Source organism: Puma concolor, chromosome A1 (assembly GCF_028749965.1).
Source record: "Puma concolor isolate L17-30 chromosome A1, mPumCon1.1.hap2, whole genome shotgun sequence".
NCBI lineage: Eukaryota > Metazoa > Chordata > Mammalia > Carnivora > Felidae > Puma > Puma concolor.
Window position 1 is genome coordinate 146,366,684 of NC_141667.1, and position 12,480 is coordinate 146,379,163.

Below are 12,480 nucleotides of genomic sequence, written 5' to 3' on the forward strand. Positions count from 1 at the left end.
CTGTGAGTTCGAGCCCCACGCTGGGCTCTGTGCTGACAGCTCAGAGCCTGGAGCCTGTTTCAGATTCTGTGTCTCCCTCTCTCTCTGACCCTCCCCCATTTATGCTCTGTCTCTCTCTGTTTCAAAAATAAATAAACGTTAAAAAAAAATTTTAATTCAAGTTAGTTAATATGTAGTGTAGTATTGGTTTCAGGAGTAGAATTCAGTGACTCATCACTTCCATACGACACCCCGTGCTCATCCCAACAAGTGTCCTCCTTAATGCCCATCATCCGTCTGGCCCATCTTCCACCCACCTTTCCTCCAGCAGCCCTCAGTTTGTTCTCTGTTGCTAAGAGTCTCTTAGGAGCACCTGGGTGGCTCAGTAGGTTGAGTGTCTGACTTCAGTTCAGGTCATGATCTCATGGTTTGTAAGTTCGAGCCCCACATTGGGCTCGCTGCTATCAGCGCGGAGCCCACTTCAGATCCTCTGTCTTTCTCTCTCTCTCTGACCCTCCCCCACTCACTTGCTCTCTCAAAAATAAATAAACATAAAAAAGGAGTCTCTTATAGCTTGCCTCCCTGTTTTTTCTTACTTTATTTTTCCTTCCCTTCTCCTACATTCATCTGTTTTGTTCCTTTATCAACAATAGCCAATGTATCCAAAGGACACAAAAATGCTGATCTGAAGGGGCATATGCACCCCAGTGTGTATAGCAGCACTATCAACAATAGCCAAATTATGGAGAGAGGCCAGTGTCCATCGACTGATGAATGGATAGAGACGTTGTGGTATATATATACAATGGAATATTACTGAGCGATCAGAAAGAATGAAATCTAGCCCTTTGCAACAATGTGGATGGAGCTAGAGGGTATTGCGCTAAGCAAAATAAGTCAGAGAAAGACAAATATCATATGATTTCATCCATATGTGGAATCTATGCTGTTGTATATTTAGAAGGATGTACCTAGAAAAAAACATGGAGATCTCAGATATAAAGATCAAAAGCAGGGATCTAGAAAGTTAACTGAGAAGAAATCATCAGATTAGCTTAGAAACTAAAGAGGTTTAAGAAAGAAGGAAATTATAATAGTTCAATCAACATATGCTGATAATTGAGCTTGGGCTCATATCTTTTTTTTTTTTTTTTAGTAATCTCCACACCCAACGTGGGGCTCGAACTCATAACCCTAAGGCAAATCGACAGGGGGGAAAAAAAACAAAAACAAAAACAAAAGATACTTGAAGAAAACAGGAGACACAGACTACCCAAACAAAAATAAAACAATCATTCCCAGAAAGAAAACATCAAAAAGGGAGAGACATTATTGGTGTTGAAACAGGACGAAAACAAGGGCAATCTGATACTACTCTTACTCATTCTCTGGATGGTTTGTCCAGTTTTTGAAGAGTTCTCTTGACAGCTGAAGACAGTCTTCCAGTCCCAACCAACACGCAGTTTCAAAAAGTTTTTCCAGGGCCACGCTTAAAAGAGAGCACAAAGAAAAACATTTTATTTTGCTCCATTTACTATATTCATTTTTTCTCCCTGCCTCCAACTATGTGTGTTTCATAAAAGGATGGGTGTTTTAAAATATCCTTCCAATAATACCAGGTTTGTTAAAAAAAAAAATAGCTTTTGTGGATGGCAAACTTATTTAGGGCTCAGAGAAATATTTGCTGAGAGGCTTTCAGGCACCAAATAAACTCCCAAGATTGGTATTTTTTGAAAGTTGGGAATAAATTATTGCCATCTCTCACCTCCCGCAAACATACGTGGGAGTACACACTCCACATCTGTTATCAATTTATTTTTTCCTCCCTTTTACAATAATTTGCCTTATGGATAGAAAAAAAAAAAAGAAGGTTTTGTAGCATTTGATCTAATACCTTAAAAATAAAGTTTTTTTCTCTCTACACGGAAAGGAGAGGGAATGGTTTCTTTCTCCCTTTGGACAATATGCTTTCCCTTGCTTGAATTTCTGTTTCGTCCTCTACTCTGTTTGGCTATTATGTTCGCATCCAGAAAAAGACCAGAGTTTTGTTTTGTTTTGTTTTGTTTTGATAGCTGAGCAGGACCACACATTACGGCTCAAAACAAAAATAGTTCAAAAGAATATGGCGAAGGGTAATCATAAATCCAGATAAGCAATGCCTTTGAGGTACGTCTCTCTATACTCCCTACTCTCTGACTTGGAGTCAGAGGTAACGGAACACCAAGTGGCCATAAATTTCCAGAAAATGCAAGGGCCAAATCTGGTTGCTTCACCCTCCTGTTTCAACCCAGCCTGGCCCGACTTTCTGACAAGAAGAATGTCCAAGGCTGGAGGACCTCGGAGTGATGGTTCTGAGCATTCGTTTACACACTCACACCATCTCCCTACCCATCCCAAGTTGGCTGCCAAAAGACAGAATTCCCTACAAGTACACCAACTCCCCAAAGTCACTCTGAAGACAACTGGCCCTGGATGGTCACTTCTGTCTAGTTGAGGAGAGCCAGGGTTATGGCGGGTTAAGGTCTGTGCTGCCTGTGTGAACACACTTTTGCCTTCCTCTTCATTCACCCAACTGGCCTGCCCACTTAACTATCCCAGCTAGTCCTCGCCATCTTCCCTTTACGTGTTTGGTCAACCCCATGTCACATGCCCTAGCACTGAAATGTCTCCCCTCTCAGAGGGATACTCCTGAGAGTGAGTAATCACATTTTGTGTATTTTGTATTACTTGCTTGGCCTCATTGATTTCAACTTGATGTTGACCAGAGCTGTACACATAATTCCTGTACCACTGTAGATAACAAATTCCCTCTCTAAATCTAGAAGCCCCTAACTCCCCTACAAACCTTGGGTCACAGGGAGGCCGGGGGTACCGCAGCCTTATTTTGTCTTTCACTCCTCCTTCTCAGACCATCAGGACAACCTGCTTACTCCTCTCACCACACCAATGATAGGAAAACCATTTGCAATACTTACGCATGCTCGCAAGTAAATGGCTCGGATACTTCAGCAGCCTCAGAGTTGAGAGTCTAGAGCTATAAATTTCTGTGTCTACACGCGTGTGCTTTGCAAATAAATTAAGATCCCAAACTACTATTTCCTATTAGGATACATGTAGCTCACCAGTCCCAGAGCTGCTGTTCTCAAATTGCATACACAATCTCTCAGTGAAATCATAGGTGTCCAGATCTTTTTAATATGAATCTGGGAGCCTATCTATTCATACAAATCTTGTTATTGAATTATCACTGCTCCAAAAATACTTACAGGGCTAAATAGTCATCTTGTAATGCTGCCACGTTTTCACGAATTACAGTTGAATACATATTCCATATTGAGATAAGTCTCTTTAACAGATACTTCTATAAACAATAAGGAAAAACCTACTGTTAATTTTGGCTTGCAACACTGGATTTGCATATTTCTCTTTGTCCGAAAAGATATTAGTAGAGAAGTGACAGATATGTCTTCAGAAGTTATCTTTATTTGTTACTAAACATATAACTGGTTTATTTTGTAACCTCTCTACATCAGTTTCCTGATTGGGAAAATGGAATTGACAAGAATACCAATAGCACAGTTTTGGGACGACAAAACAATATTACGTATGTGAATGCATTGCCTGGCACGTAGGAACTCAATAAATATTAGGTATTATTACCACTTAATATCACCTGGAACATAGAGAAAGAAATGTAAAAAATATTAAACTACTAAACTTTCTACCTTAACATCTCCTTGCTTAGTATTTACACCTCCAAGAAAATAAAAACGGATTTATGCTTTGGACCATTTTAAGCCCTGAGTCTGAAATAAAGTTTCTTCAACTGCTCTATCAGCTGATGAATAATAAGATTATAAAAGTTATCTATTGAGGGGAGCCTGGGTGGCTCAGTCAGTTAAGCATCCGACTTTGGCTCAGGTCATTATCTCACATGTGAGTTTGAGCCCCATGTTGGGCTCTGTGCTGACAGCTCAGAGCCTGGAGCCTGCTTCGGATTCTGTGTCTTCCTCTCTCTCTGCCCCTCCCCTGCTCATGCTCAGTTTCTCTCTCTCTCAAAAAATAAAATAAACCTTAAAAAAAAGTTACCCATTTATAAGACATCCCTAAGAACAAAGTAGATGTTTTTCATTGAAATTTTTTAAAAACAAATACTAGTTTTTACTTCTTTACCCAGAACCAGGCATCAGATATTATCAACAAGTCACTTTGATGCCATGAACAGTTAAGTGACTTCTTTCCTTGGTCACCATGCCCACGTTCAAGGACCTTTCCACCAGCACTTTGGACAGCAGAAGAAGCAAAGCCTGGGCCCCTGACGTATTTGTGATCTTGCCCTCAGCCTCCCCCAGAAGCTCACTTGGCATTATCACGTGGCAACTTTCTGGTTTGTTTCTGGTCCCTACCTCTCCAAACGGTTGCTCCCCAACTGTTGCTTTGGTCTTCCCTGGGCCATCTTTCTTCTGATCACTGTTTAAGATCTAATAATGGAACTTTCCTCCTTTTATATTGTTTCAGTTATGATGGTGTGTCATTGCCTCATTAATTCCAATTTCCCTCTCTCGCTTGCCAACATCAAAAGCAGCTTCAAAACCTGCACTTTTTTTTTTTTTCTGGAACATACCTCTCTGGTTAAGTGCTAGTCCTGTAAATCAGAGTATTTCAATTATGAGTATGGGGTTTTTAAAGTCTTTCTGTTTAGGGGTGCATGGATGGCTTAGTCGGTGGAGCCTCTGACCTTGGCTTAGGCCATGACCTCATGGTTCGTGAGTTTGGTTCGTGAGTTTGAGCCCTGCATTGGGCTCTCTGCTGTCAGTGGGGAGCCTACTTTGGATCCTCTGTCCCCCTCTGCCTCTGCCCCTCCCCCATCACATGCATGTGCTCGCTCTCTCTCTCAAAAATAAACATTAAAGAAAAAGCCTTTCTGTTTGACTAACAATCTTTTGGGAAAATAGTTGTTATAAGAGAAAAGGCATACCATATCCATCCACTCCTGGATTCTTAGGGCACCTTTTACTTCACCAAGAATTAAAGGCCTTTCCAAAGTTCTCTCACACTCAACTCCTAGATCAGGTCTATGACTAAAGTGTTTTCTTCTAAGAATAACCAGCCGTCCCTAAGAAAACCAATGTATATATGAAACGAATAGACTATTACTTCCGGAAAGATGTGTTTCACAGATGCTGTCTAGATACAGAAAGAGGAAGAGAGGATTTTTGTCCACACCCCATAACAAAGAAGGAAATTACCTTTAATAATGGGTACATATCATAGTTGTTCACATCAAAAACAAGATCCTTGGTTACCAGGTTCACCAAGACTGCATACCATACTATGATTTCATCTTCTTCAGCAAGGTACTTGGTTAAATCAAGGGCTGTTTCAATCTCAACATAATTGTTTCTGTTTGGTTCAAAAAGATACACACTCAAAAAAACCTCCACTTGCTAAATAATGTGCACACTTTCCATATTTGTTCCATGCTTCGATGCCTGATTTCAACAAGGTACGTGAAATGAAGAAGTTAGAGGGTCGAGGGTCCATCTCACTGATAAATGGAAACCAACCCATGCCGACAAGGCCCTCCACTGCAATTTGGTACATTCAAGTGCCCAAATTCTAGGAGGCTATGGGAAAATCCAGGCCAAATGTTGGATGGCTCATTGGGCAAAAGAATACTTGTGCACTTAGTATGCGTTCTTACGAGAGTATAATTTTCATTCAGCAAGTATTAATTAGAAGTCATTCTCTAATGCTCTGCCAGCTACTTGTGGGAACACAAACTGGTATGTAGGACACAACTGTCTACCAGTGGGGAACTTACTATTTCAGTCAAGAGCTAGCTGAGACTTTTGCAGAAGAAGCTGTTAATGAGTCCCAGAATCAAGTAGCAGAGGAGGAAAACAGGCATGTGATGGAAAAGTCAGGGAAGGCTTCCTGGAGGAGGAACTTGAGACGGGCAATGAAGGATGGATAGGATGGAAATGGTTGGAGAGAAAGAGGAAGGTAGCATATGACAAAGAAGATAAAGCAGGAATTGGTGTGATGGGCAGACCACACAACTGAGGCACAGAATTTCTTTTGTGGGGAGTCAAGAGGGGGAGGGCCAGTAGACCAGGTGGATGAAAGCTGCGGGGAACCTCGAATGTCAGGACCAAGAGTTTACGTGTGGCGAGAAGGTGTTTCAACAATTGGGGTAACATCAGGAAGTTGTTGCCGACAAACTTTATTGCTACGGTGCCGAAGGACACAGAATGGTATTGAAAGAACTGAATGAAGGCTAAGGCTCACGTAACCGGCTAAGTGAAAGAAGACGTGTACTTGGCTTAGCATGGAAGCAGTGGAGCTGGTAAGTCAGGGGAGAATCCAGAAGACATCCTCAGGAACAAACAGAATAAGACAGGGTGGCTAGATGGCAGATGGAGAGAGAGAGAGAGAGAGAGAGAGGAGTCCGGGATATCTCTGATTCTTCAAGTTTGGGCCATGGGAAGTAGAGTGGTACTTCGACAGACAGAGACAAATTGATAACAGGAGCAACTCAGAGACAGAAATAAAGTGCAGCGGCTGAAATCCTGAGTGTAAATGATCACAGGATAAACAGAAGACAGGAGGGGACAGGCAGAGTCGTGATCCTTTCACAAGGCTTTCCTGATCACCTTGTATCTGCTGGGCACTGTATGTGCACAGAATAAAAACGATCATGGAAACCAGAAGAGAAAGGTGAGAGAAAAGAACCATGATTGTTCTTTTTTTTTTTTTTTAAGTTTATTGATTGAGAGAGAAAGAGAGAGAGGAAGAGAGGGAGAGAAGAGAGGGAGAGAGCAGGGGAGGGGCAGAGAGAGAAGGAGAGAGAGAATCCCAAGCAGGCTTCGTGCTGTCAGCACAGAGCCTGATGCGGGGCTCAAACTCACAATCCTGAGATCATGACCTGAGCCAAAATCAAGAGTCGGACACTTAACCGACTGAGCCACCCAGGTGTCCCATAACTGTGATTGGTCTTAAGGATGCTCACGGCAGCAGGAGAAACGTGAGCTATAGGAGGAGAACCGGGTTTGCATATCCCAGTCTCGGGAAGACAAAAGAGAAGTTTCCCAGAGGATGTGGTCAAAAGTCTCAAAGTCACGGATGTCCCAGAGAGAGGTGTCAGCGAGGCAGTGGGCAAGGGCATGTGCCATAGGTCAGAGGGGAAAGTGGTAAAGGCATGAAGGACAAAATAAATAGATATTCATTTAAGAAATAGGACAGGCCAAAGAAAGAGAGAACACACTGGATAACTTATCATGTATACTCCTCAATTTTATTGCCTGAAAATTTAAATTCTGAGCACATATTAATCTACCTGTTGAACTACTTAGCACATCTTATATTGAATAAATGCGATAAAGATAAAATGTAATTCTGTAGGATACTAAAATATAGGCCATATCTCATTAAAATTATACCTATGGCCATCAGCCTAGGGTAACAAAACTCATTTCAAAATCTCAGTTGATTGTGTATTTATTTCAAGCAATTCTTTTTTTGGGGGGTATGTTAGCTATTTCCTTAATTTACAGTATCACAGAAAAATACCAATGCATCTACGCTCTTCCTACATTTATCCATTTTAATATTTAATGGCCTTTACAAGTGCTAAGCCTGAATCACTTGTATTTTTACCTGAGATTTTAGTCTTACTGGAAATTTAAAAAATAATGATTCTTACACTTTTTGTGATAATCCTATAAATATTTATGATAAATATTTAAATTCTGTGACCTTTTCAATTTACATCTTCTCTACCGCATCCTTCTAAAATTTCTCCTTTAAGGGGTTCATTTTAAAATGTTGAATTACGGGCGCCTGGGTAGTCCAGTCACTTAGGCGTCCAACTTCGGCTCAGGTCATGATCTCATGGCTTGTGAGTTCGAGCCCCATGTCCAGGTCTGTGCCGACAGCTCATAGCCTGGAGCCTGCTTCAGATGCTGTGTCTTCCTTTCTCTCTGCCCCTCCCTCACTCTCTTTCTTTCTCTCTCACTCTCTCTCTCAAATAAACACTAAAAAAAATTTTTTTTTAATGTCAAATTGCACTTCATCTTGTAGAAATGAAACTCCTTCCCCATTAAACACCAACTCTTCATTCTTCCTCCCCGTGGCCCCCGGGGAAACTACCCTCCCCTTTTCTGTCTCTATGCTTCTAACTACTTTAAGTAGCTCCTATAAATGGAATCACAAGCCGCTTGCCTTTCTGTGACTGGCTTATTTCATTTAGCACGATGGCCTCAAAGTACATCCACGCTGTTGCATACCCCAGCAACTTTTATGTTATAAAATTCCACTGTATCCATGGAATTTGATCCTAATCCTAGTAAGTTAGGCCCTGTATACAGTGAAGAACCAATTTCATTTCATACTGATCTGGTTATTTGTTTATTTTTATAAAGTTCTCAAGGTACACTTTTAAAACCATGAGTGAAGAGGGGCGCCTGAGTGGCTCAGTGGGTTAAGCGTCCGACTTCAGCTCAGGTCATGATCCCGTGGTTCACGAGTCCGAGCCCTGCGTCGGGCTCTGAGCTGACAGCTCAGAGCCTGGAGCCTGCTTCAGATTCGGTGTCTCCCTCTCTCTCTGCCCCTCCCCTGCTTGTGCTCTCTCTCTCCGTCTCTCAACAATAAATAAATGTTAAAAAAAACAAAACAAAACAAAACCATGAGTGAAGAGAATATACTCACTTCGACAAGGAAAAGGCATCATCGATCATCTGCAGTCTATGAATAACAGGGATGGCCTGCAAATGAGACCCAAATATGTGCAGAAAGAGATGAGAACATGTTTTTAGTACCAAAATAATTTCCAAAATAGTAACAGCATTTCAGAATCAGTGCTGCTTACAAAGCACTTTCACGTGAATTGGCTCGTGTGCCGAGAAATGCTAATTACTAAGGATAGTCCCCATGATTTATTTATTATGCATCTGGTTTTGCTAAATGATCCCTCTGGACATCAATCATCAGGCTTTCAGCTGGTCGAGCGTTTTGCCAAAATACTCCCCGAAAAACGGCATGTTAGAAAATTAAACAGGAGGCCATGTTTAAAAGGCTCTCCAAAACAGAAAGTGTACATTAAATTGTATTATAATGTCCAAGTTGTTGTCAGGAAGCTTTTAGGCACAGGAAGCCTTATGCAAATATTATTTAGCATCATGTTGATAATACAGTATCGAATACAGTATCTGGTAAGCAGGATCCTGTCTTCTCAAGATTTTCCTAATTTGACCCAATCCACCAACAGAGCCCTTTGAATCACAGAAAAGGCAGGGGTCGACTGCCAACCTAACTGCTTAGGCTTCTGTTTGAGCTCCGTGGCATTGCCCGGCCACAGGACTCTGTCACAGCTTGAGTGGCCTGAGGGGGCCCAAGGCCTCCTATAGAATTCCTTCCACACCTCACACATTTTCACAAGTTTGGTCCCAGAAAAATCAATCTTTACAACATCTCTTTGAACTTCTTAGCAAGCCAGACTTCAATCTTTCCCTGGTAGCACTCTCATTTCTTTCCTGGCAGTAACAACACTTAGGTTTTCTAAATTAATATTAATGGCAGACATGCTGTTTCATTTGCTCCCCAATTACAGAGTAGAAATAACTGACCTCAGTTTTTCAAAAAGTAAGCCTACAATGTTTCAAGAAATCATTGCTAGACCGGGATGACCTTGTCTCCGTAGCTTACAGTGCCCTTAGAAATCAATAAGGATGTAGCTACTCTGGAAGATTTTTTTTGAGGGGGGGGGAATGAGTGGAGGAGGAGTGGGGGGGAGAGAGAATTAGCGGGGGGAGGGGCGGAGGGAGGGAGAGAGAGAATGAGTAGGGGAGGGGCAGAGGGAGGGAGAGAGGGAGAAAGAGAGAGGGAGAGAGAATGAGAATCTTAAGCAGGTTCCACACCCATCATGGAACCCGACATGGGGCTCGATCCCACGCCTGAGAGATCATGACCTGAGCTGAAATCAAGAGTCAGACACATAGCCCATGGAGCTAGCTAGGCACCCTTGAAAACAATTTAAAAATAAAATTTTATGGGGCGCCTGGGTGGCTCAGTCGGTTAAGCCTCCAACTTCGGCTCAGATCACGATCTCGTGGTTGTGAGTTCGAGCCCAACATCCAGCTCTGTGCTGACAGCTCGGAACCTGGAGCCTGCTTCGGATTCTGTGTCTCCCTCTCTCTCTGCTCATCCACCCCGCTCGCAATCATTCTTTCTCTCTCTCAAAAATAAATAAATGTTAAAACAAATTTAAAAAAAGTAAAATTTTCTTACGAGTGGATTGTGTGGTCTTATTCAAAAGCCCTATAATAATATTTAAAACTTACTATGTTCTGAAGGCCTGGCTTGTGTCTGGCCTCTGTTAAACATAATGCATGTATCACCTTATCTGATCTTCCCAACCCTTTAAGGTTGGTCTATTCAAACGTCATAATACAGATGGGAAAACTGAGGCATGACTTGCCAGATAAGAAAGCCCAAGGTTGCACATCTGGTGATCGATGAACACAGTCTACCTGATGCAGAACCCCCACCAATATACTGTACTTTGTCTTCTGCTCTGTGTCTCAGAGAGCTATCGAAGACAGAGACACCAAAGATATCTTCCAGTCAACACTCTAGCTTGAACAAGGCCATCTCAACAAACCGCCCATGGTTTCACAGCAGAGCCAACTCCGTAGACCCCTACGGCGGCATCCATCTGCACCAATGGAGATTTGGTTTCATGGAACCAATTAAAATCTGACTGATTAGACCTAGCCAACATTTTAATATTTATACATTCCATAATGACTTATATTTTGTGATAAAGTGGTGTTAGATTCCATTGATATTTTGTGAATTAACTTCCCTGAGGGAGAGTAGGAATATATATATATATATATGCACATTTTTTTAAGTTTATTTGTTTTGAGAGAGAGAGAGAGAGTAAGCAGGGGAGGGGCAGAGAGAGAGAAAGAGAGAGAGAATCCCAAGCAGGCTCCGTGCTGTCAGTGCAGAGCCCATGGATCTCACGAACCATGAGATCATGACCTGAGTTGAAACCAAGAGTCAGATGCTTAACCGGCTGGGCCATCCAGGCACCCCAGGAATATAATTTTTTAAGAATGAACACTTTCTAGCATATACTGAGTACCCATTAAGGGCTTAAAATTTTTCAACATATGTTTACCTACGTTGTCTCTAATCCTTGTGATAAATAACGGAAATATATTGTTCCCATTTTATTTTTTTCAATATTTTTTTTAAGGAGTCTCTACACCCAGTGTATGGCTTGAACTCACAACCCTGAGATCAGTAGTTACATGCTCTCCTGATGGAGCCAGCAAGGTGCCCCTGTTATTCCTATTTTAAAGTGAAGATATGGAAACGGAGCATTTAAGTAACTTGTCTAAGATCACAAAACTAAAAGCTAATAGGAAAACGTATTCTGATTTTCACCTAGAAACGTAAAATTGTTGTAGAAAAATGATATTGATGTTCAAAAATAATACGTTCAACCCAAACCTCCCCTTTCTAAGAATGAGGGAGAAAAAGTCCTGTATGGCATGGTGTGAGAGGTGGCAGTGAGGGTAGAGTTCCTCCCACCAGACAGGTTTATGAACGCTTAACTCTAGGGGCATCCGAGGGGCTCAGTGGGTTAAGCCTCTGACTCTTGATTTCAGCTCAGGTCACGATCTCATGGTTTGTGAGTTTGAGCCCCAGGTCAGGCTCTGTACTGTCACTGCAGAGAGATAATCCCTCTCTCCCTGTCTCTCTGCCCTTCCCATGCTTTCTCTCTCTCAAAATAGATAACTTAAAAAAAAAAAAAAAAAGACTCCAGAGTGCAATATTAACGTTATTTAATAACAGGCATAAAATAATCTTACCTTAGGATCTTTTTCAAGCTGTTGTTTTAGCTTTTTCCAACCTACTTTATCATAGTTAACTCTGTAATATCCAGTCATATTCAAATTTAGAATCACCCAGTCGTGATCAGAATCTGAAACTTGCATTTCAGGGAATATTTCTACAAAGGAATATGGGAAAAGTATGAAATGGTCCATCTAAAAAATATTCCAGTAATTGTTTATACTATATCCTCTTAATTCTAAATAGTAAACCCAGTAAATCCAACAAAAAAAAAGAGAAAGGAATTCTAAAATATATACTGATCTTACCATATATATTTTTTCAGAAGTAATGGCTTTGATTTAAAACTTTTCTTTATGGCTCTGTGTTCAACCAGAATGATATAACATTTTACTTTAAAGCCAGACAGCTTTTCAAAAGCTATATGCTTCAAAATTTTATTCCCTTCTTTGATATATGTGTGTGTGGGTAATATATATTCATGCATGTATGTGAAAATATTTTAAAAATGTGTTACTTACTGCTGCTTTTATCTAGCCAAACTAGAGACTGTGTGATTCCATTTTTTATCCAGAGAATAGGTACAATCCATGTGTCGCTTATTTGGAAAAAAAAAAAAAATTCAGTTTATTCTCA

The 12,480-nt window shown here is 41.1% G+C and overlaps 1 protein-coding gene across 7 annotated transcripts in view; it reads right to left on the reverse strand.

Annotated features, from left to right (window-relative positions):
• Nucleotides 1-12,480, reverse strand: part of LVRN (laeverin) — a 79,274-nt gene that overhangs the window by 19,342 nt on the left and 47,452 nt on the right. For all 7 annotated transcript variants that reach the window (XR_015250718.1, XR_015250717.1, XR_015250719.1 and 4 more), the window contains exons 11-16: nucleotides 12,366-12,442; nucleotides 11,862-12,001; nucleotides 8,689-8,744; nucleotides 5,229-5,382; nucleotides 3,246-3,340; nucleotides 1,361-1,468 (exon numbers count right to left, since the gene is read on the reverse strand). Coding sequence is in view for 2 of the 7 variants with exons in the window: in XM_025924540.2 (XP_025780325.2) it covers nucleotides 1,361-1,468; nucleotides 3,246-3,340; nucleotides 5,229-5,382; nucleotides 8,689-8,744; nucleotides 11,862-12,001; nucleotides 12,366-12,442 (630 nt within the window). In the remaining 5 variants the exon portion in view is untranslated. The remainder of the gene's footprint in view (nucleotides 1-1,360; nucleotides 1,469-3,245; nucleotides 3,341-5,228; nucleotides 5,383-8,688; nucleotides 8,745-11,861; nucleotides 12,002-12,365; nucleotides 12,443-12,480) is intronic.